We start from the raw sequence: 26,138 nt of genomic DNA on the forward strand, positions 1-26,138 counted from the left end.
CCTCAGGTCATAGCTTGACATTACCAGAGTTGTTGATTTTGTATTTTACTGCCTGGTTGTACAACTTGTACTAAATGTTTAGATACAAAACCAAATGATTTCCACACTAGAACAGGGAGGCTCCTCAAACAAAGCAAAAAGAAATGCAGGGCAGAATGGTGCATGTGCTGATACTCTACCTAAGCCTACCACTAAGTAATTATTCTGAAGAGTGGCAAATAGAAGTTTAGAGTTTCTCAGGATGACACAAGAACTGAACCAAGGTAGCACTTACACAGTGAATGCTCCAGCTACAAAGAAACTATATAAAAGATCATTTCAGAGCAATATGCACAGAGATTCAGGGTTTGATGCTTTTCGACAAGTCCCATCAGACTTACCGCTTAAAAGTAAAATTATTCTTGATTCCAAGTGACAGCACTCATTTGAGCTAGACCATCACGTGGTTTCTCAGGTGGACAATATCATACCAATCTTATTGTAACTGTCTTCTGGCTTCATTCATTGCTCTTCACCCTACCTGTTTTCACTAGCTCATGGGCTTTGTACATAAAAGTTCCATAATATGCAACCTCAAGTCTCATGTATAAAGCATTAGTAGAAAACTAAGTGACCTTCCTTTAAAAACGGATAATCATGTTTAAAGCCTACATGCAAAGTAGGTCATTTGCATTAGTTGACAGTAAGAGACATCTACAAAGTTTTGTTCATAGAAAATGACTAAAATAATCAGATGTAAGCAACATCAACAAGTATATAGAGGATGAAGGAGAAAGATAAATTTCAGAAATAATTTATTGAAAAGATAATTAACTCCCAAGAAAACCAAAATTAGATCAGATAAGAGAGGACCAAATATAGTCCACAGGGGATACCAGCTCCTATCAGCTCTTCCTTCAAAGCAGTGCCAAGGTAAAAAGAGAATTTTATTACTTCACTGATATATTTACAGTCAAGGTGGAAGAAAAGATCTGTTTTTAAACACGTACATCTAACATTTGTTGAATGGAGTACTTACAAGGTTGTCTAAAAGTTCCAATAACAGTATTTGGTAATTCTATAAATATTATTATGCTCCATAATCAGCACTGAAGTGTTTAGTAATAGCAATAGACTGCAATTCAGAATAGCAGTAGACTGCAATTATTGCTTAGTTAGATGTTTATCTTTTCAAAAGTGAGGAGTGCCTCAGCAAAAGATAACCATTAACACCTAAGGAAGAAAAAATAAATAAATCATGGTTTACAAAAAAGTAAAAGTCTGCCAGAAAAAAAATGCTCTGACGGCATTTTCCTGTTCTTCTTTCATTAAACTTAGCATTGTTAATAAACATAATCTAGATAAAAATATAGCTAGAAGTGCTTAATTAGCATTCTTAGGTCATGTACTTTAATTGGGAATTCTGTTCTACTAAAGACTGCACATACTGGTCATCACAGTTCATATTATATCAAATCATTAGCAGACCATTAATTCAATGCAGAAACTACAGAAAGCGAGGAATTAGAACTTGCTAAAATTGTGTTTGAAAACTGGTAATGCCAGTGACAGGCCCCTGAACATTCCATCTCATACTCTGAAAAGTGAAAAATATGATTTCCCTTTATAAATTCTAACTCTACGACATTGTTTACAGTGATCTATCAGTGACCTGGACTTATGGACTTTAGTAGAGCAAACTTTGACCTCGTCAGGAATCTACTTGGAAGAATCAATTGGTTAGGGCCCTAGAAGAAAGGGGTGTCCAGGACAGCTAGTCAATATTCAAGCATCACTTCCTCCAAGCACCCCTGTGAGTAAGACAGCAAGCAAAGGGGGCAGGACACCTGCATGGATGAGCAGGGAGCTCCTGGTGAAGCTCAGACAGAAGAAGGAAGTTTACAGCATGTGGAAAAAGGGACAGGCCACTTGGAAGAAATATAGGGACACTGTCAGGGTATGCAGGGATGCGACAAGGAAGGCCCCGGCTCATTTGGAATTAGATCTTGCAAGGGATGTCAAGGACAACAAGAAGGGCTTCTTCAAATACATCAGTAGAAAAAGGAAGACTGGGGAAAATGGGGCAGGTGCCCTGTTGACAAAGGATACAGAGAAGGCAGAGTTGCTGAATACCTTTTTTGCTTCATTCTTTATTGCTAAGATCAGTCCTCAGGAATCTCAGACCCCGGAGACGAGAGAGGAAGTCCAGAGAAAGGAGGACTTTGCCTTGGTTGAAGAGGATCAGGTCAGAGATCACCTAAGAAAACTTGACATCCACAAATCCATGGGCTCCAATGGATTGCACCCATGGGTGCTGAGGGAGCTGGCTGATGTTATTGCTAGGCCACTCTCCATCATCTTTGAAATGTCTTGGAGAACAGGAGAGGTGCCTGAGGACTGGAAGAACGCCAATATCATGCCAGTCTTCAAAAAGGGCAACATGTTTGCTGACGACACGAAGCTCAGAGGAGGGGCTGATACCCCAGAGGGCTGTGCTGCCATTCACAGGGACATTGACAGGCTGGAGGGTTGGGCCAAGAGGAACCTCATGAAGTTCAACAAGGGCAAGTGAAGGGTCCTGCACCTAGAAAGGAATAACCCCGAGCACCAGTACAGGCTGGGAGCTGACCTGCTAGAGAAAAGCTCTGCAGAGAGTGACCTGGGAGTCCTGGTGGACAGCAGTCTGACCATGAGCCAGCAAAGTGCCTGTGTGGCCAAGAAAGCCAACGGTATCACAGGGTACATTTGAAAGAGTGTTGCAGGTAGGTCAGGGGAGGTGATCCTGCCCCTCTACTCAGCCCTGGTGAGGCCACACCTGGAGTATTGTGTCCAGTTCTGGGCTCCCCAGTACAAGAGGGACACTGCTGGAGTGAGTTCAGAGGATGGCTACTAAGATGATTAGAGGACTGGAGAACCTGTTGTATGAGGACAGGCTGAGAGAACTGGGCCTGTTTAGCCTGGAGAAGGGAAGGTTGAGGGGAGACCTCATCAGTGTATATAACTATCTGAGGGAAGGGTGTCGAGAGGATGGAGTCGGTTTCTTTTCATTTGGGCACAGCGACAGGATGAGAGGCAACAGGCACAGACTGAAGCACAGGAGGTTCCGGCTGAATATGAGAGGGCATTTCTTTACTGTGAGGGTGACAGAGTGTTGGAACAGGTTGTCCAGAGAGGTTGTGGAGTCTCCTTCTCCGGAGATATTCAAAACCTGCCTAGATGCCATCCTGTGCAATGTGCTCTAGGTGATCCTGCTCTGCAGGGAGGTTGGACTAGATGATCTTCAGAAGTTCCTTCCAACCTCGGCCATTCTGTGGTTCTGTGTGACCAGTACTTCTCTGAATCACCCAGTTGAACATCAGCCTGTCGATTCTCATGTAAAATCTCTTCCATACAATTGGTTTCATTAACATTCCCAAATCTATATTCCATGGACTACTACTGGTCTTGAACTGTGTTCATAGAAGAAAAATGTACACAAGTATGCATTTCTTAGTCATTGAATGATCATTCATTCTAACAAGAAAATGAGTGGAAAATAAAATATCAGTATTTGTTTTATAAAAGGATACTGTAGAGTACAAAGAATAGTACTTGTATAGTACAAAGAATAGTATTTTGAGCGAGAGAAACATTACATTTTAATGTTTCTTGTATCCTATAACATATATTAGAATACATAGAACACGAATAAAATGCATTTTAATGTTCTGATTAAAGTGTAAGCATCGAATCAACTGAAATTTGACATGTTTCATGTACAGACCTTACCTCAATGCTTAAATGATGCAGTTACTCATGACAAGAAAATACCTATGCAAACAAACGAACAAAAATTTCAAAGAACCAGAAGACTCACCTAGACTCTATGTTTCATGAGCTTTTTCAATACACCTGTATGTAGTGAGTGCATGACGGAGCTGAATCACACAAGTGCCTATCCTTGTTTTCATATTGCCTACCCCAGTATGGTTCTCCTTCTCTACGATTACTCAGCTACACTGAACAATCAGTTATATAGTTTTAAGAACTCCTCTTCTTTAAACTCTCACAACTGTTCCTTTTATTTGGAAAGTTATTATGTACTCAACTGCTGGGCATCTACTATTCTTCTCTGTTAATTCATAAATGCATTTTTGTAATTATATATTTAATGGGTTTCTAAACAAGTGGATGAGAAGAATGAAGCAAACCCCTTAATACTGAAAACGTAGAATAGTTTCTAAACTTCTAAACAGAAACTAAACTTCCATTTATTCTACATTTTAAAAAGAATATGAAATAGGAACTTTAATTCTTTTGAGCAAAAGAAAACATTTTACGGTTGTTTATTACAACTGTATGAGGCTGATAAAGCCATCACCATGTAGCTAAACTACTCAACCTCACCAGCTGTTAAATGTTTTAGGTCAATATGACTAATTCCAGTTTAAAGTAGTTCCAGTAATATACATATTTAATCTTCTACAGATATTACATGGTTTAATTATAATACAATTTATTTGTGTAAACCTCTCATTGGTGTGATAATTCATAAATTTAAAATAGTAATCAGATTTTGTTTGGGATCAATCTCATTGCTACATTCCAAATAAAAAAAATTGATCATAGCTTCTTTGGAAGAAATGTGTGATCCTCTTAGTAACCAAAACAAGATTCCTATTGAAATGGGAGAAGCATCTACAGTACTGTTACAACAACATCTACAGATTTCTACACAGCTTTGCCAACATATATGCAACATTTACTAAACAAGCATGTTCTTTCTGTATGCTTTTTGTGAAAAGATCATTAGTAATATTCAAAAGGCATGCACATTACTAAACTGCATAACATGGCTACTGCTTCTGTTCCTAATGCTTCAAGCCTCCCAGTTAGCCCAGCTATTTGAAATACATTCTTAAATTTTAAATGTTTTCTGAACAGAGATATGTCTAAGATCATTGAAAACATTGCTTGAACATTTTATCTGACAAAGCAGAGCCTCAGTTCAGGGGCAGAGAGGGATCAGTTCCAGAATAAGGGTGTGCTTACACTAATCACATTGCAAGACTGGGGTCGAACAAACAGCTAGTGGCAAATTTCACATTTACATATTCAATATAAAATTTGCTGTTGGCAAATATGACCTTAACATTTACTTTTCATGAACAGTCACACTAATCAAGCACCAGCACATAAGTGCTCATGAAAAATTAATACAAAATGGTCTTAAAGAGTTTGAAATCAAATTTTAATTCTAAATTTGAATAATATTAATGTGCAAGCCTACTGCTATTTGTTTGACACTAAATGTTATTGACTTCACAATGACATAAAGCGTAATTCTTGGACAAATTTGTATTTGAAGTAGTGTTTTAGATCAATATATGCAGTTAAGTCTGCTAAACTTCTCAGCAGCTCAAGATTTAATCTCAGAATAAGATATTTCAGTACTTCAGGGAACGAGCTCAATGGCAAAAGAACTAAGTTTTCATCTGAGAAAACATATAATAAGTCTTTCATAGCATTTAATGCTACGCAGTACAAAAGAATTGTACTGCATCTACCTGCAGATGAGAAACTGACTTTGTTCTTTGTAAATATATGTAAAAAAAAATAAAAATTACAGAACAAAAAAGTCCCCAATTTAGCAAAACACTTAAACTGATACTTTTAGGCAAAGGCATAAATATTTTGTTGAATTGCGATTCAACACAGCTATCCTGTAATATGGAATATCCACAAACAATATTGCCTAAACATTTCAGGATCATTTGCAGCAGCATCTGTGTTTTAAGCCTTGGAAAAACTGACGTTGGGGTACTCACACTGGATATTAACTAACTGGAGGATATCTACATACATTTTGGAAAGAGAAAAAGATTAGCATATAATACCAAGGTAGATAAAATAGCCAATTTTTATTTCAGCGTAATTACGAAAATGTGCTGCTGAATTAAAGTTCTACCAGTGTATAGAATGAGGTCTTCATAACTTATGAGGTTAAGCATAAATCTGAGATATTTACCCCAAGTGATCAGACTGGATATCTCATTGCAACCCTCATTTTATTTTCCTAATTAGGCAATAACCCCACAAAAATCTTCTCTTGACAGCAATTAATTACCATTTCAGACATAAAAATCCTATAAAAAACAGAATGTATAGACAGTTAAATAACATGGATATGTATTCCGAAGCAAAAAAAAAAAAAAAAAAAAAAGCAACACTGACAACAAAAGAAAAACAAAATGCTTTTTAAAAATTGTTGCATTGCTGCTAGGTGATATATCAGAATTTCACAGATGAATGCACAAATCAGAGGCCCCAAGTTTAGAAAATGTAGGTCTCTCAAACCTTAATTTTGGTTTACAATTTTCTGTGTGCTGTCAGAGGCTACAGAAATTCAGAAAATAGGAAAACAATGCTGATGCTACATAACTCAAAGTTATCTAAGGAACAACTATATAAAAAGATGATTCAAAATAGCACAGTCTTGCATTTAGATAACACTTTCCTACTGAGATATAAAAATTTGGGACTTGATAACTTGTCGGATATTAAGAGCTGTAGTTGCAGAGGTTAAAGTAAAATTTTAAATGTCTTTGTACTGCCAAATTCCAAAGATCCCAAGATTTTAATTAGAAAAAAATACTACTTTGTCTCAAAGATTTGTTTCTGTGGTCATTGTTGTGCATTTGATTCATTTAACCCTAAAACTTCATTTATTGATTGATAGAATGATGCTTTAAATAGCTTGTAAAACCTTGTAATCTTTCAGGGTGAAAGATGTTTAAACTCTATGTTTCATCTATTAGCTTTCATTAAGGCAAATGTTATCTCTCACTTACACTTTTCTCTGCAATCAGTAATTCAGAAATAATGCATTATGACCTGAAGTGCACAGGGGATTTTTAGTGTGTTTTATATTATATCTTTATGTAAATATGACTGTATAAAAGATGCCAAAAAAAACCTTAAGATTACTGAGGTATGATGAAGATCCTGTTAAATATGTCTAATCATTTAATATGTAAATACGCTATATTCAGAATATTATAAGAAGGTATTTCAGTATTTCAGGGAATTCAGAGATACCCTCAGAACTTAGTACTGCACACCAATGTGCTAAAACATGGGAGTTGTTTTAATGCAAATTATTCCCTTGAACTTTCCTTTTAATGGGTGAGTATAATTAGAACCTTTGACGTATTCTGAATTGGGACTGGCTTGACAAGGCCACGTGAAATAGAACAGAGCTACCTACATTCTACATTTACTAGACATAATTTACAGATACACGTCATTATCCTGGTAATGCCATTTCAACCTGAGCACTGACTACTTCCCATCTTGTTCAGAAAAGTACAAACAGCATGGTGAGGCAATACTGTCTGCGTGTCTGTGCACTACAATCTGAAGAAAGGGTAACCATTGTCAATTTTAATGAAGAATTTCTTCCTTCTGTCACAACATCTGCACCAGAGTTTTTGTTGTGATCTGTGAATCTCTTACTAGCATAAGCAGCTTTACTAGCACCATCTTGCAGAACAACTAATGGGAAACTGGCAGTACCAAACTGAACTTGTAGAAAGATACCAGTATTATCAAGGCACCACTAAGAAAAAAAAAAAAAAAAAAAGATAAAAAGGATATACCTAGAAAATAGGCCCAGTGCTGACAAACAGATACCAGAACAGCAGTACTATACTGTACCATACTAGTGGTTGAGAAGTGGGCCATCTGGAAACCTCCATGTATCTGGCTGGAACAGTCCAACACTGGATACTAATGAAAAATATATAGAATCCATCCTCCTTTCTCCTTCCTCCTCCACTGAACAAACTGTCAGAAGACAAAGACCCATCATAGAGAGAAAAAAAAGGGGGGGGGGGACACCTAAAAATATGCACAGGTGTGAGATAACCCCTGGATATAAAGTTTCTTCCTTGCACCCATCTGATTTTTCTATACCCAGAACAATGACAAATCTGATTAGTTAAATCAGATATAGTAACTGCTGAGAAAATGTCATAACTCTCTATGCCTGCATATGCATATTTGCACTTTTTTGAGCATGTCTTTTATTTGTGAATCTTTCTGACTAGCTAAAATAGTGCATGTACTCTGTTTTGTCCTATTTAATGTCTTGGGTCCATGACAAGCTGTAAGAAATAAAGAAGGTGACTTTTACAGGTGAACATTTCTCAAGAGTCTATATCACATGGCTATTTCTTGTTTAAAGAAAATTCTGTTGTTGCCTTTCATACAATATTTTCTAGTTCATATGCATAAATGAAAAAAAATGTATTAGTGACCTGGGAAGATATTTATGCCTATAAAAGGTTTCTTTTTTTCCTACACTAAATTGTTCGGAACTCACAGAGTGCTTTGTGTATTTTTGTTTCATTTGCCATTTGGTGGCACTCGATCCTCTCTATGCTATTCTTGTATAATCCGACTATATTATTATGAAGTAATTATTCCAAGTTAAAAAAAAAAAAACAAAACAACAACTAGCAACAACTAGTGGACTGTGTCTTATGAAATAACAGCCACTCAGAAACAGATTTAAAATAATTAGGCCTCTAGTGCTCTACAAGCATTTTCTTATTTTTCAGTTATTGTACAGCTATTCAATCTCAGACGTGAGTACAGACCGGGAGAAGAACTCATTGAGAGCAGCCCTGAAGAGAAGGACTTGGGTGTTATGGTGGATGAAAGCCTTGACGTGAGCCGGCAGTGCATACTTGCAGCCCAGAAGGCCAACTGCATCCTGGGGTGCATCACCATAGGAGTGGCCAGCAGGGTGAGGGAGGTGACTGTGTCCCTCTGCTCTGCACTCTTGAGGACCCACTCGGAGTGCTGTACCCAGGTCTGGGGGCCTCCAGCACAAGAAGGATGTGAATCTCTGAGTCGGTCCAGAGGAGAGCCATGAAAATGATCAGAGGGCTGGAGCACCCCTCCTATGAAAAAAGGCTGAGAGAGCTGGGGATGTTCTGCCTGGAGAAGAGGAGGTTCCAGGGAGACCTCATTATGGCATTTCAGTATTTAAAGGCAGCTTATAAAAAAGACAACAATTTTTTAGGCAGATAATGATAGGATTAGAAGGAACGGTTTTAAACTAAAAGAGGGGAGATTAGAGGTTAGGAGAAAATTCTTCACTCAGAGGGTGATGAGGCACTGGAACATGTTGCCCAGAGAAGCTGTGGATGCCTCATCCCTGGAGGTGTTCAAGGCCAGGTTAAGTAAAGTATCAACGTAAACAATTAAAGTATCAATGTAAACAAGGTCACAAACCAATCAAGTCTAAGGGCACACACATTAAAACCTCTGCTCAGTTGTCTATTTTCTCTGCAGCACAGGCTTTCAGCCTTAATAGAACTGCATGCCAAAGAAAGAAGCAATGGCAACTGTCTGAAGGGTCTCACACCGTAACTGTTGATTCTGTCTTTCAGTCTTATCACACTAAATCCCAATGGATTTTCACTTTGAGAACCATAGCTATGTAAAAAGAAAATAAAAATACCAATCATATTGACTTAATATTAGTCATGGTGGCATCACAGAATCACGGAATTGAAGGGGTTGGAAGGGACCTCGAAAGATCATCGGGTCCAACCCCCCTGCCAAAACAGGTTCCCTAGAGCAGGCTACCCAGGTAGGCATCCAGACAGGCCTTGAATATCTCCAGAGAGGGAGACTCCACAACCTCCCTAGGCAGCCTGTTCCAGTGCTCCGTCACCCTCACTGTGAAGAAGTTCTTTTGTGTATTGGTGCGGAACTTCCTGTGCTCTATCTTGTGGCCATTGCCCCTTGTCCTATCCCCACAAACCACTGAAAAGAGGTTAGCCAAATCCCTCTGTCTCTCACACCTCAGGTATTTATACACATTGATGAGATCCCCTCTCAGTCTTCTTTTCTCCAGGCTGAGCAGACCCAGGTCTCTCAGCCTTTCTTCATAGGGAAGATGCTCCAGGCCCTGTATCATCTTTGTGGCCCTCCACTGGACTCTTTCCAGGAGTTCCCTGTCTTTTTTGTACCGGGGAGCCCAGAACTGGACAGAGTACTCCAAGTGAGGCCTGACCAGAGCAGAGGGGAACGTATTCTACCCCATCTACTAAAACTCACTAGAACTGATGAAAAGTTTTAAAAGGTGGAGTCTTGATAAAATGACCAATATAGGGAGAGCTATCTTGAGAAAAAGATATAAGTTGGGAAGACATGCAGCACAAATTGGTGTTTTTAAAAAGTCTAACATCAAAGTTCTTAAATAAGTTTGAGTCTTTTCTGAGTATGACATGAGAAATATTTATTTGAACACTGAAAGCATAGCTAAACACATGTAAGAATGAAACTCCAAGATGTATTTTAATACAAGAAATTTCTACTACACAGGAAAAAAAACAAAAAAAAAAACCTCCAAAACCAACCAACCTAAAGAAAAGACAGCAAACTATTTCCACCTGCTAGGTTCTATTCTACCTGATGTACATTCATTTCAAATCAATGCTGAAATACATGTCAGATTATTAGCTCCAAATTTCACAAACAATAAACACATTATAAATACAGTATCACAAAAGTTTTCATTAATTATACCAGGGTAGTTAAAGTGATGTTATCATTTTTCTTGTAATCCATGAGTCTCATGTAGAAAACAACGGCTATATGGAAGAAGTAATAACTTGGCCTCTTCTTATGAAGAAAACTATTGGATTTCCAAAAGGTTCAAATTGAAGAATAATTTTTTTTTTCCTCTCAGAAGTGCTGACTACACAGATTCAATATTTAAAGCCCTCATCCAATCTACAGAGGAAAGAATTAAATGGCTGTGCTATGAGTTTTACAGTACAGGATCTCTGCCACATAATATGACAAGGAGTTAATGTGTATGTGCAGGCTGCTGTTATCACTATCACCAAACAGCACAATATTAATAGAAAACATTTTCTAAAGATCCTTTTCTCTAACAGATTCTGAAGTACTTCATATAATTCAGTGAACTAAACCTGATAATAGTATAGGTCTCTGTTTCACAGTTAAAGATAACATAAAAACTTCATTTACCAAAAGATATATTCGTAAAAGTCAAGACAGAGTGAGATTTCAGATCATTTGGTTTCATGTCCTGCCTTATAAATACAATATGCTCATTCTTCTTTAAAAAAACATTACAAAAAATGTTACTGAAACTATTAATAATGGATTTTTAAAAAAGTTTTGATGAAAACACATTTAAAAGAAAAAATCAGAGTAAGAGCTTTGTCAGTTGCACATGATTGCAATTAAGCAACTGTTTCTATGCCATCACCTTCATATAATCTTCAATATATATCACTGATATCAATCACAGGTACAGTTACAGCCCTGCTACAATTACAGGGAAAAGGAGAAAGCCAAAGCTACAATGCAATGCACGTGGACATCCCATTTCGGGTCATTTTGCTAGAAAAGATTCACAGATTCACAGATTTCTCTAGGTTGGAAGAGACCTCAAGATCATCGAGTCCAACCTCCGACCTAACACTAAGTACTCCACTAAACCATATCGCTAAGCTCTACATCTAAACGTCTTTTAAAGACCTCCAGGGATGGTGACTCCACCACCTCCCTGGGCAGCCCGTTCCAATGCTTAATAACCCGTTCGGTAAAGAAGTACTTCCTAACATCCAGATGCACTAGATCCAACACAAGCTTCTCGATAGTATGCAACTGAGTTGACACATACACTTCTACTCCAAGCTACTAAGTGGTAGCTTGAAGGGAGTAGCTCACAGAAGGTCCTCTCACTGTCACATAACATTTCTTCATTGTTAGTGATGGAGTGGCTAGCCCTAGAACCACCAAAAAAAATCCACGTGTTGCAAGAACAGCATTATACTGCTGATTGCCTATCTATATGTTTGAACATTAAGTGGAGGTAAGGTCTACAGATGAATTAGTTTCCAGGCTACAGATGTATTAGTTTCTAGCCTTATGAATTATCGTATTAATTGTGAGCCCTTAAAAGACTAGGTGTGTGGATTGACACCTTATGCACTATAGGACCAAATTCATCAGACAAAAGCCTAAACTTATATGACTGTCTATGCATACTATTCCTAATATCAGCTTTCAAACAGTCTTGTAAAATGTTAAGGAGAGTCAAAAAAAAGTCAAAGAAATAATGAATATATCTAGAATAGAAAGAGCAAAAATTCATGTAAATTAAAGGATGTAACAGACTCTCCCTACTTCCAAATTCAACCTGAGACTATACTTTTGGAGAGAAACTGCCAATATGATATTGGGAGATATTTTTAAAGAAAATTATAAATCCCCCTCCTCCCCAACCTCTCCCTGTGCCAATATTTCACTACAGACAGCATGTATTTATTTCACCATAGGACAGCTCTTGGAGTGAAGCAACGTTACATTGTACTCAGATGGGATTCTTTAAAATCCAAGCTGAATAACAAGCTGACCTTCTGTCTTTGATAGAAACTCATAGTATCTTTTCACGGTAATGAATAATATCTTCATCTTCTACAAACAGAAAAATAAACTCAAAATTAAGTGACTCACCTAAAGCTAAGAAAATTCAGAAAGGAACTGAGCAGATACTTCTAGTAAGGTATACTGGAAATGAATAAACCTACATATCCAGTCTTATAAGTGTCTTATCTATATATCGATTTGTCATACTCAGGCTTCAGGTTATAGTATACTTGTGGAATAAGATGACCTGTGCATCACTGAATGCTACATCACCAGATTGAATAACTAATGGCAGACAACAAAGGACAACAAGAGTACCCACAACTGTTAAGCCAACTAAATTTACCGTATAACAAGGAAAGATTCTCCCTGCTATGAAAGAAAGCCCTAATCTGATAAAACTATTTAATTTTGAAATTCAAATGGAAAAATAATCTTATTTGTGTAGTGTAGTAAAAACAGCATGGTGAAATACTAGAGCCAATTGTCACTGGTGTAATATCATAAGCTGCACTGATTATGATGCAGATTTTTTCATTACAGAGTTATGAGGTTAGGACATTTGCTTAAAATGTTTCTGCAAACAGCAAGAAGTGTTGGATCTAGAAAAGAACAAGAATAAACATTAACAGGATTCGAACTGCAGATACATATACAAGTCTGAATTTCCTATGGGAAGTTTCAGCTTCACACACTGCAAAAAATTTCATAGGCGTTTATAGTAAGTATTTTCTAAGACATCAGGACAAAGCAAAACATCAATATAATCTCACATGATACCTGCTATGTCTTAATTAGTTACAAAAAATAAAATAAAATCAGAATAAAACAAAGCTCATGAAACTTGCATAGGCATTTTAAAAGTACCTAGATGTGATAAGGATTGAAAATTAAGTCTCCATTGCTGTTCCACTCTCTGCTGTGAGGAAGTATACCCCCCATACTTCCTATTTTCTCTGTTACCTTGAGATTAGAGCTATGGATCCCATATTCAATAAAAACTCTGCAAGACAGGAGTGCTAGAACAACTCAAACTCCACAGGGCATGCTGCAAACAAAATCCACCTATAAATCCTGCTGGCAAAACAGTTTCTGTACTTGCTCTTTACCCAGGGCTATACCTAAAATCACACTCAAATGAACAATGTATAAACAGATATATAATTATATACAACTACTATAGCAGTAGAGATTATACTCAGGCTTTAAAACAAATTTAATCCACATACATATATATCACTTGAAAGTGAACGTATCTGAAAAATACTAGGAGATTATCAGAGTTCATTTGCTATGTTTTTTTTTTTTTTTTATATATATTGGTTTTATAACTCCGCTGCAGATCACACAAAGATACATTCAAAACTGGTAAGATAAAATGTTTTCTTTTTATTATTATCATTCAGAAAGAATTACCTATAAGGAGTCTGAGAAGCAGGTTATGTAGGATAGAAAGGTATAAAGCAAACTTTAACACAACAATACCTTGCTACTCTATGTCAATCTGCCTGCCCCTTTGGGCACATTTGATTAAACTTTCCAGTTTTCAGTTTGCCTTTGCATGTGCAACTCTGCACTTCTATTAATATATTGTTTTCATGTCTTGAAAATCCAACACCCCATTGAAATGCCATTGAGAAATTTACCGTATTAATGCACATTAAACCAAACAACTATAGTAAGCTTATAAAAGATTTAAATCTGATCACTGTTGCACAGCTGAAGTTTAAAACTACTGCAAATATGATTGTAAGCCTACGTACGCAGAAGGTGGATTAAGGCTCTAAAGAATGATGCACGATTTGCAACACAAAACCAGTGCAAAAATGCACTCTGAGAGATGGAAGAGTGCACTGATCTAAGCTTTCAGCCTGCACTAATTTGTTCATCAGAAATTAATCTTTATTAACGTGTGCTTTTTATACCTGAATGGCATACATTTAATGATCTGTCATAGATTATAGTATTAAATACTAAATTTTTGAATTGGCAAAGTAAGCTTTACAGGTAATAAATTATATGTACCTATGCAGGATTTAAGGATAACTTCTTTGGCAATCTTCTCTGTTCTGGCATTATTTTCAGAAGTATAGTGTTTCTTACTTCTGAAAGTACTTAAGTAGCCTCAAAAAGACAAACATAACAAAAATATATGACACTTTTACTAAAGCTGATATACCAAGGGAACTAGCCTACTACAGAGCTCTCAAATACACGACTTCTCTAGATCAAATCTCAATTCACTGTTCTTTTAAACCCTTATGGCTCAACTGAGGAAGGAGAGCATCCTTGTAAGTAACAGCCAGAGAAAGGAAGCCAGAATAATAGTTTTGTTTTGATTGCTAAATAGTGTTTTGTTTTGTTTTTTAAAATAAATAAATTCCAACATAGTGCAAATTACAGCTTTTGAAATTAAAATGACCTCACACAGCCAGAAAGGTTTAGCACTGCTGAAATTTAATAGGTATAAGCCAGAAAAAGAATGTTCAGAATATGTACAGCTAATATCCTCATAATAAAATAATCACCTTTAATACAGAAAAACCTATCTGAGGGCAGTAATTATAACAAGCCTACTAAGATCAGTTTTACCATGCTAGAATGTACAGTTTTTTTTTTCTAGATATAACAATAATATAGATGATACAAGTGCACTGCTATAATTTCAATATCTACAAAATACAGAAAGTAGACTTAAAATCAGAAAAGCTCACCACTTCTTCATGCCTGCATTTTCTCACATTAATTCCATTAATCTGTTATTAAAAAAATAAAGAGAAGACTTACTCTACATTTCATAAGTATAGATTTCATTTCACTTTTCTAGAAAAATATAAATAAAGGAACTTGCCATTTTACTCACCTGCAGAATTGCATCTCCTATAAAGAGCAAACCTGAAAGTTCCGCTGAAAACAAAAAGCATATTTTTCATTTGTTTTGCACAAAACATCCCATATTGCTTGTACTTGTATTCCTACTTCATTTAATGTTTTTCCATATTCTTAAAAAAAAAACAAAAAACTTCTAAATAAATTATTTGGATTCTTTTTTTAACCCCCGAACACCAGCATATCAGCATTACAATGAAGGAGTCTACCCATCCGAAGTACCAAGACTCTGAAACATCAGTCTCTAGCATCTGAAACGTCAGTCTCTAGCATCTTTTGGGCCATTATGGTGAGGTATGGCATTTTTTTCTCTGAACAGAGAATGACTGTGAAACTAGGTCCTATTTGCCTGAGAGAGATTATTTCTTATTAGTTCTGAGGAAAAAACAATATAGAGACTCCAGACCTACTTATGAAGGACAACTTTTAATTTGCAAGCCTTTACCAAAGAATCTTTAGATCCTACATCTTTGATTATGAATGTTAACAGAAAACATGAAATTATTTATCTATAGCATTCCAAAACATCACAGAAGATGCTGTCTAGAAAGTCTGAAACTTGACTTGATCTAACTAATTTTAACTTCTTTACATGAGTTGTAAGACTGGCATTAATATTCATATAAATTATGATACTCAATATGTTTGAAGAACTGGCTTTATTAGGCTAGATGTAGCAAAGAATGCTTAAATTATTGGAGGATAAAAAAATATGGGTACGGTGTGGGTTTTTTTGTTTTTAAAATAAATGCATATAATATTCTGCTTTAGACACAGGACTTATATATATATGAACATTTGTACATGACGTAAGCACTCTATGTATAATGCTGGTTTTCAGAAATGCATCAGCTGACATATTTTTGTTTAGAGGTCCAAAAAAAACAAAAACAAAAACAAAAAAAAAAAACTGGAATGCCACTGGGAAGAGGGCAGAACTAAGCCTCCAAAGCTTTGAGTTACAGGCTCTGGGCTAAACTGCATTTTCTGTATCCAAGATGCCTAGCACAGACACATGGCATGACAATTGCATAGTCTCGTTCTACATAAGAGATGTCCCTCATGACTAGCTCTCTAAAAATCAGCAGTATTTTTATATAAAGCAATAATGGAGTTTATAACTCAACTATGTATTGAGGTTAGAAATACTGCATTAGTTATTATAGCAAAAAAATAACAATAATAATAACAATAATAAAAGAAAACAGGGTGCACATTTGTGTGCTCAATTAAACTTGGATCTACGTTTCTTATTTTTCCTGCAGTGCTTAAAAGCTTTTTAATAGCTACTATATGCAATATATGCCACATTATTAGGTATTACTTATATTTATACTGAAAAAAAATGGAGTCACAAGTATAACTTCTTTAGGTTAACCTTATTGCTTTCCCTAGGGACTAATTCCCTGCTACTCGGTAGCCTCTTTACATGCAACTTCTAGGTTTAGGGGTCAAATTTCAATTCCCAATATTCCAAGATTCCCCTGTACCTTTCTTTATCTGCAGTATGTGGGTGAATATGACATTTTTTCTTATACTCAAGCTTTTTAATTGAGCAGAGGCAGCATTCCAGAATTATTGCATTACAGATGGAGGAAAATGCTTCCAAGTTTAAGTTTCTGACCTTACGCATATGAACACAAATATACAAAAACATAGAGAAAATAAATACATTCTAGAACTACTGACTCACAGCGTTGCTGCATCTCTCATCGTTGAGCACATCATGAGCTTTTTAACAATTAGCCATTTTCCTAGCACATACTATATCATTCTAACAATTTCAAAACAGCACGGTTAAATAATAAGCACGGTTAAGACCTTAATGCAGTACCAGTTTTGCTGTGTATCAGTTGCTGCAAAGGTTTACATAGCACAGCATCTAATGTTGAAATAACACAGGGTATTATCAAGGTTCTGCCACTACCCACTCCTGTCTGAGTACTACCTTACTACTCAACTCAGTATAAAGAGACAGACATTCTCTTTTTGTATTCACATGCTTTAAAGGCCAAACTTTTGATATGCTACTGCTTTCTGGCAATAACAATTCAGAAATATAAGACAGAATTATTCAATTTTTCATTACTTAAATTTGTAAAATATTTTCATTCCCTAAATGGCTTCCTATTTTTCCCCTTAAAATTATACTTCACAAGAACTTTTAAGAAATAATTGAAGACAGTGTTGAAAAAACAAAACAAACAAAAAAAAGCTATTCCAAATATAAGTTCTGTATGTTACATAAAATAGTTCTAAAGAATAGAGAGATCTTGATGTCATGAAGAGAGAAATAGTACGTCAATAGCATCTATTTAACATTCCTGAAGGCAGGACTTGAGGCACCTTGCTTTAAGGAGCATATCAAAACATAGTGTAATAATCTGACACTCACCTCTTTGTTCTTTGGAAATCTTAGAAATGACCACTGGAATATTATGTTCTGCTCCACCCTGAAAAGAGAATAAATGGAAATCTCATGAGTTACTGGAAATATTTTTGCTTGAAATTATATTTTACCCTTTCTGTAAGTGTAGCTTTCAGAGAGACCAAGAAAATAATTCTGATCCTACATTTTCCTCTTTTTTCTCCATTTCTTCATTCTAATTAAGAGTTGATTGGGATTAATTTCTTATTGCCTCACCTATAGAAGCTCTCAGTTGCCATCATTACCTCAGGAAGTGAATTGGATGATGTTCAAAATTCTACAAGACTTGAAGAAGGACATCAGTTTCTGCAGAGTCCGTGTAGTTTAATGTATGAAACTGTGTCCTACAAAGGCAGAATGGCCATAACACCACAATGGAAACCATGCTGTGACCACTCTGTTTTCATGCTGGTAAGAAACAGGTAAACCAAAACCCAAGAAAGGCAAGTTTGGTCTTTCATCTCAAAAGCAGCCTTTATTTGTTTCCATTTCTGTCACACATGCACAAAGAGTGAGCAAAGCTGTGGGATAACTAACAAGCGACAGAAAAGAAAAAACATTAAGAAATGGAACAGTAGGCGTTCAATAAATGTGGGAAAATAAAGGAAAGCTGGATGATAATTCAACAGTTCAACAGCAATTCAATGCTGTTGTTTCATTCAATTTATCCTTGTGGGACTGGAAGCATTCATGATTCTCAAAGTATTAAAAAGAAACCTTAAGTAAAAAGGACACTAAGGAAAAAAAAAAGAAAAAAGAAAGAAAGAAAGAAAGGAAAGAAAATGAAAAAGCATATAACAGAGCCACAACTATTTTTCTTCCTCTGAACATAGCATCAAAGTGCCAGGGTGCATGTAACCTGTACAAATTCAGATCATCAGAAATGACAGCCTGTCACACTGTCATTTTGCCTAAGAATCCTAGTTAAATGTTTGCTTACTCTTCTCTTTAGCAGACAATTTTTTCTTTGGAAACTGGCCTTCTTAGGTCCTGGCACCCAGTTTCATTGCGTGGAATGGACTGACCTGGATATTTTGATGGTCTAAGGATTAGTACATATCCCCTTCTTCATTCAATAACCAACTGTTTGAAACTGAACAGACATCTGCACTCAACAGCTATTTCTGTCATGGAACAGAGAAGAAGAAAACCATAGAAAACACGTTTCTGCGGCTCTCTCTGTGTATGGACAGACTCCTAAAGTCTTTAAATTTTAAACCTGAGCAAAGGAAGAACCTCTCATCTCTGCCACTGCATATGTGTCCTAGACGAATGCAAGGAAACAAGCTAAATTTCCCATAGGATTAAAGTTCCATCTGGTAGCAACAATCAATACAAATGGTCCTAAAAACTTTGAGGTAGTAGGGATCTCACTAATAATAGACAATTATTTGTCTACACGTAAAGTTCTATTGGCATTACAAACACAGAACATATTGATATTTGCTGTATGGATTGAGCGTTCACTCCACAGATGGCTACCTTCATTTCAGTCAGGTTTCGACAGGTATTCAAACCAAACAATTCGTAGCATTATAACCTGCTAAACATCTTTTGATGGTTTTCATCAGAGGAACAGCAACCATAAAGGTTGGCTTCACCTAAGATTACTAGCTCAAGCTCACTAAGTTTATAAGGATCACCCTACTCTCTTCAGAGGTTTCCTCAGCCACATGCACATTTAACTTCTGTAGTTTTCAAACAAACAGAAGAATCATTGTGCCAGTTCCCTCCCTAAGCCTCCAATATGTTACACAGATATTGCACTTTCCAGGATATTTGAAGTTCAGCTAGTGCAAGGTCTAAAACTCAACATCACTAACTTCCTCCCCCCCCCCCCCCCCCCCCCCCCCCGCCCCCAGTAAACTGGCCTCTCTCCCTCCTTAAACTCAATTCTCTGGTAAAGAGGGATATTAATGTTATTCCAACAACAGCACTATATTGTCCTCGCTCACCCACTATATCTAACTCCACTTACACTGCAGTTTTGAAGAAGCATCCAGAAATGCCCTGCTGAAAAAAAAAAAAGACCTCTTCACTGCAACCCCATCTAGCCAGTATGAACAATTCCTTTAAATTTTTTAAATATTTTTTTAAATATTTGTTTAAAAAAATTAAATATTTTTAAAATAAAAATATATTTTTTAATATTTTTAAATAAAGGAGGTATTGCCTGCTGTTCTAAGAAACAAAAATTCATATGTGGAAAGAGAATATAGCTGACCAGATATCTATACCCAGTCATCTTCAACAATCTGCAGCAAGTAAACGTATTCTTCCAATATGTTACTTAATATTACTTCTGATTGACAATGCAGCCTTGCATCCTGCATTCTTCATATTTGATTCTCTGTAAAATAAAAAGTACACGCATGTCTGGCTTTACAGGCTCTAAAGATACACTGCTTCAGAAAGCTCTGTGAACATTGGTTATTTTTTCATTGCTTAACACCCTCCCACCCCCTTTCAACCCCAGACCAGTGGAAGGAAATAATACATGTCAATTAATGTTGCTAAAGGCTTAATAGTTCAGCCCTCAAACAGACTCTACCACTGATCTTCACAATGCAAATTTTCTTTGTCATTGTTCCTTAAGCAGACAAGTTGTGGAAGTATTAGCCAGGACTAAAGGTAGCTGCCCACCTCCAGAAGTGGTCCTGCTAAAAGAAGCAAAGCAATCTTTAATCACTGGCAGCTGTTTGAAGCTCACAGTCCTGGACTTTGGCCATTAGTTTAAAGGTCACCCACACCACCTTTCTAAGTGTCACACGATACCGATCTGAAGATTGTTTCTTATCCCAGTTTTTACATATTAAAGCTTTTTCTCTGACGTTTAGTCGCATGAGGAAAAAAAAAAAAAAAAAAGCTTAACCAAAATGAAAAATTTTTTCTTGACAAAGACTGTTTTCAGTTTTGGCTCCAAGTATAATAGAAAATTATTGCCTTGTTTTGAGAAAGAGACTGAGGATGTCTAAAAAATTGGTGTCTATCAGTGGATTTCAGCACCCTCAGAGTTTTATAGTGTAAAGAACATTGTGTGCAACAAGTGAGAACTGCAGTACCTCACATTAGCTGAATATATATTTTTATTTCATACTAAAAGGTAACATTTATTCTACTAACAGAGACAGCCCTGCCTGTTTTAGCCTTAACATCTAGTGTCACAACATGGCTCATGTCCATGTAGTTAAACTCTTTTCCCAGTTGTAATAGCATGACTTTATACACTTTGTCTACTGGGAGTGGTCCATGTAATGTTCTGAACTGTGCTCATGAACTGTCTTAGAGAATGTTAGATGTCATAAGCAAAAATTGTGCCAAGTATCATGACGGCAATTAAACAATATGTACAATAATGTTCTAATGTTATTTGGCCCTTTGCAACTTTTCTGTTCAACACCAAATTCCACCAGTACACATCTTTGAAGATGAAAAGATAGATTTGCAAACATAAACCTATATGATTCATCTATTAATTAACACTTTAAAAAAAAAAAAAAAAAAAAAAACTACTTCCGCTTGAAATGCAGAGAAAATTTGTTCATAAAAAAGGATTATCACAAAATGAATGAAGAGGAGGAGAATCACCTAAGTATCTCCATAGGTGTAAGAAAGACAGTTGCTTTACAGATAATTTGGTGGAGTCAAACTAAGAAGTCAAACAGTCTCAGCAAAAAAAGGCTAAAACAGATACAAGAAAATGTCCCTGTACAGAGTTCTGGTAGCCAGAAGTCACACTGTAAGTGAAAACCTTAATTTATTTAATGAACTTTTATTGCCTGTTTCCTCAAGAACACTACATTCTCTCCAATTATTGAGAGACATGATGTTCTTTCAGAAGTCATACACTTTGCAGCTTCTTGTCAAATCCCAGAAACTCAAACTTGTGGGAGATGTGATGAGTGAAATATACTATATTCATCAATTTCTATATGGCTATTTCTCCATGGCTATTCCTTCTCACAGAGGTTTATTAACGAGAGTTCTAAAGGGACTTCAGAAATGAGAAAATAATTTCTTCTGAATAGTGTGGAATAGATCAGTTCTGCTCCAAATGTAATTAAATTTTTACCATTAACTTCAGTAAAATGAAGTACAGCAAAACACAAAACAGTATTTTTGTTCTATCAAACTTACAAAGAGTGGATTATAATCAATTTTTAAAAGGGCTTAGCTTTGGATCTTATGTAAAAATGAATTTTGCAAGCAGTTTTTTAAGCAGTTAGCTGAATCTGATTTTTACAACTTCAGTTGGAGCATGAAAGTTCAAACACAAAAGAAGAGACAAGTAGAATATACAAGTCACCAAAAGAAAAATGGGGAGTTTCCTTTTAGAATTATTAACTGTTTTGTCCTTGTACTCTGCAGGAAAAATAATGATAAAAAAATATATATATTTTAGTTTTTTTTTTCTAGAATATTTAAGGTGGGACAAGACACTTCCAAAACTTAATTAATAGGCGACTTGCTCATGTTAGATTTCTGATAGCAAACAGGTGTTTAGCAGAAAAAAAAAGAGAGAATACCCTAGAGCTGAAAGATAAAACTTGACAAATTCCTATCAATGCACAAGCAAATATTTTAAAGTGAGAGTCATTAATCACTGCCCTAGTATAACTCACATCTCAGATGAAAGGCATCCTTTGAAATACACCACAGCCAAAACGTAAATCCTCAGATAATACTCAACCTTCTATAACCTGAGAGTTGCAGGACACAGACCTACTGTTGCAAGGGGGGAGTTGTGGAAAACAGTTACCAAAAGGAGGAGGAAAGGCCTAAGTACTCCTTACATTACCTGCACTGCTGCTGAATCAAAAGGGGTTTACTGTTTTTCTTCCCCACTTTATAGCAGTAGCAGAAGATGCAGCGTATTCACATTCATTTAAATCCTTAAAATCCAGACTGAGCCTCTGAAACATGTGGTGGCTCAAATAAAAATCATGTGCTTGAGGAATAAATTGCTTTGTAAGAGGTGGCAGCTTAGTGGCAGACAGCAGGTATCCCACCCAGCCACAAGCAAACCTGCACGCACACGTCCACTGGCTTAAATGCCTTTCCAGAAGCCCTAATGCAGAGATGAAGTCGATCCAGTGTGCTGACTAACAAGCACAGATGGCTGCTCAGCTATAGCTGCCTACTTCACAGCCCCTGTGAAGAGGTCTTTGTGAATCACCGCAGCGCTCGGGACCAAGTCCTAAAACAACAAAGTGACCAGTGACGCTTTTTTCTTAAAAGGTACACAAGAAACTATGGCAGTGGTGGAGCTGGCTTGTGGGCACCAAGACAGGAGAAAAACCTTGTTGGCCAAACAAAAGTAAGCTGCTTTGGCGTTTCAGATGTATGTAGAAATTTAGCTCCTGGTAAATACCTCTTGCAGTACTACTCCATCTCTGGAAGGTGTAGGAACTTTCCAGAGTTGAAATACAGCATCTCAGCATACACACTGCTCTACATTAGCCATGTGTTTTCTGTGTGAGTGTGTACACACACGTGCCAAAAATCAGAACAAACACAAGACGCAGGAAATAGATCGGTCAGGATCAGGTACAGAATCTCCCTTGTTTTTCTCCACCGCTAGCATTTTGCCTAGGTCCAAAATATGAGTTATGGGTTTTATTTTGGGAAGTCGGTATTATGTCTCCTAGATCCCAAAGAGACAAAACTACTGTACGTTAAGACTCCCTGAATATACTGTGAGGTAAACTTCATAATGTGTTTGCAGTAGGTTTGGTTCTTGTACTGGCCATTTCCCACAGGCTGATTTGTAGAACTCTACTTTAAGGCATTAATTAAAAAGATATATATTTTTTTCTATTATTAAAATAAATATTTTTTAATTAAAGTTCAGGAATCTTCCAGAACAAAGCAAAACAAAGTAACCGACTATTACTCATCTGCAAAAGGGAACATTGATTGGTACCTTTTAAAACAGAAAACTGTCACTTTTCAGAATATGACACTGACACTGCACAGCATACCTAAAAATTGCAAAAAGTATTACGTTAAGTTCCAGTTCTGTCTCTTACTGGTAGCTAAATGCCATAATAGAAGCGTATAACAAGTACTTATTTTAGATTGTGTTGGCTATCCAAATTGGTCATCTCTTTTTTTTTTTTAAACGCGGGATTACAAAAAAGGAAAAATTAAAAAAAAAAGGGGGGGGGGAATCTAGCTAAATAGGTTCATTGGTTTTTAGAGCAGGAAGAAACATATTGCTTGATACACATCTACAGAATATGCCAGACCATGGAATTCTTGTCATTTTCAGTACCTAATGTATAACATCCAAGGGACTTTGAGTTTCTTTTGTTGAAAGAGATCTGTCCACTTAGTGACATCTGTTGAAGGGATATCTGTTAGAATAACTAACAATCATCATCTGGTCATTAGTCATTCCAAAAACTGAAAAGAAAATATCTATTCAAACCTGAATTTATGTAGCTCTACTACCTAGATAAATTTTGATTAAAACATTTATGCAATAAAACAAGAAAATACATTTAAGTAAAATAATATAATGCCATGGTTTGTAAATTCTCTTGCATTTTTTTCTAATACACTCAATATAGTTTTTAATATAGATTTTTTAAATTGAAACATGACTTTATTCAATTTATGTGGAATGTTAGGTCTTTCATAAATGCATAAAAAGAGAACTACCCTCCTAGTCTGAATTCACAGTCTGAAAAATCCATAGTTTGTTTTGGCACTTTCAAGTACTGTTGCAACTTCCAAGAAGTTTATTCAGAACTGTCTGAATCTAATAATCTTGCTTTAAAAATGCCACTAATATAAGAAAGACCATCTGCTCATTCACTTTTTAATTTATATTTCTCAGTGATATTTTACTTTCTTTAATTTACCTGATACTTAAATGCAAGGTGATTTTGACTTTTTTTTCCCCACAATTTTAATTCTAGAATATAACCTCTTGTATTATATAACTAAACAAATCGGTTTTAGTCAATTTTAATAAACCTCATGAGATTTGCTTCCCAACCCTCAAAAATCCTTACTGTAAGCAGCTATTTCTTACTACCAACTAAAAACAACCTCAATCACCCATATACTTTATGTTACACTGACACGCATTACTGTATCGTTATTCAGAGAACAGTAACCTATAATGACACTGCAAGAAAATAACTTGTGTACCGTTGACTAAACACGTGGAAAGTTTTGGCCACAAAATAGCAATATGTTTTCCTTGCACAGAGGTCTTTAGTGGGTCAACGAGATAACAGCAAGTGCACCAAGATATATTTTAAGAACTAATATTTCTATTCAGCAATATTCTTATCAATGACAACACAAAAGCAAATTAATCCCTCTTCTGAGTCATTTCTTATAAGGTCAGTACTAGCAGATGTTCACAGGAAAGTCTATACTTCCACATAATATGCATAATTTAAGGCTCTTTGCATTCATGTGAAGTACACTTGATTTTCTCCATTGCCATTTTGAGGCTGAGGACTGCTGTTTAGAAGATAAAATTAACATTGTATCTCTACACTGAGATTCAGAGCTAAGGTAAGGTTTTCAATATTGCAGCAATATAGATTTACAGAAAAATTATGACAAAAATGATTAACCCTCTGTCCCTCGAAAAGAATCACTTACACTTCCATGTTCTTAATTCTTACTGAGGATAGGCAAAATATGGTAACGTGATAAATCACTACAGTTGCTTGATGTGTAAGCAAAATAAGCGATATGAGTAAGCAATAATGCTTTCTGTCGAGCTAATGAATTGCACTGAAGTAACATGAAATTCTTTGTAGGAGAACCTATTAAGAACTTATTGGCTCTTCCCTATACCTGCCACTGTAATTTAACATTCATTAACAACCACCTAAATTAGAGTGCTATTGAACAAAAGTACAGTCTGTGCAGTTGCAAACACTTTTCAACTCTCCTATCAAATCTTATTAAAGAGCTACTCGGCTTGAATCTTAATGGGATGATCTTTCCATTGCCTTCTGTTCCACAAGGCAATGTAGCTACTGGTTGCCATATTGTGACAGAAGCTAACTTTCTAGAACATATTTGCTGTATTGTTTCTAGTCCTCTGAAATATAATTTGTCCCCACTAAAATTCACTATATACAAAGACACTTTTTGTGTAATTTGGAATAAAAGACCAAAAAAATATCCTACCTTTATACTTAATCCAAATCCTCCTACAGTCTGTCTTCTAATTGTTACTGTTCTTTCCTGGAAAAAAAAAAAAAAAAAAAAAAAAAAAAAGTTAAATCAAGTTTGGTTAGAATTAGAGTGGTTTTTTTGTTTGTCTTTTTTTTTTCTTTTTTCCATAACATCCACATTCACACTTTAATAAGCCATTCTGTGCTACCCTCCTACATTGATTTTTCTTGTTATA

General features: G+C 36.0%; 1 protein-coding gene across 1 annotated transcript in view; it reads right to left on the reverse strand.

Moving 5' to 3' along the window:
- The window catches only part of SNTG1 (syntrophin gamma 1), a 373,437-nt gene that overhangs the window by 131,261 nt on the left and 216,038 nt on the right, over nt 1-26,138 (reverse strand). The window contains exons 4-7 of the mRNA XM_083823020.1: nt 25,916-25,972; nt 17,723-17,780; nt 15,302-15,345; nt 15,153-15,194 (exon numbers count right to left, since the gene is read on the reverse strand). Coding sequence (XP_083679146.1) covers nt 15,153-15,194; nt 15,302-15,345; nt 17,723-17,780; nt 25,916-25,972 — 201 coding nt within the window. The remainder of the gene's footprint in view (nt 1-15,152; nt 15,195-15,301; nt 15,346-17,722; nt 17,781-25,915; nt 25,973-26,138) is intronic.

This window comes from Anser anser (assembly GCF_964211835.1).
Source record: "Anser anser genome assembly, chromosome: 2".
Lineage (NCBI taxonomy): Eukaryota > Metazoa > Chordata > Aves > Anseriformes > Anatidae > Anser > Anser anser.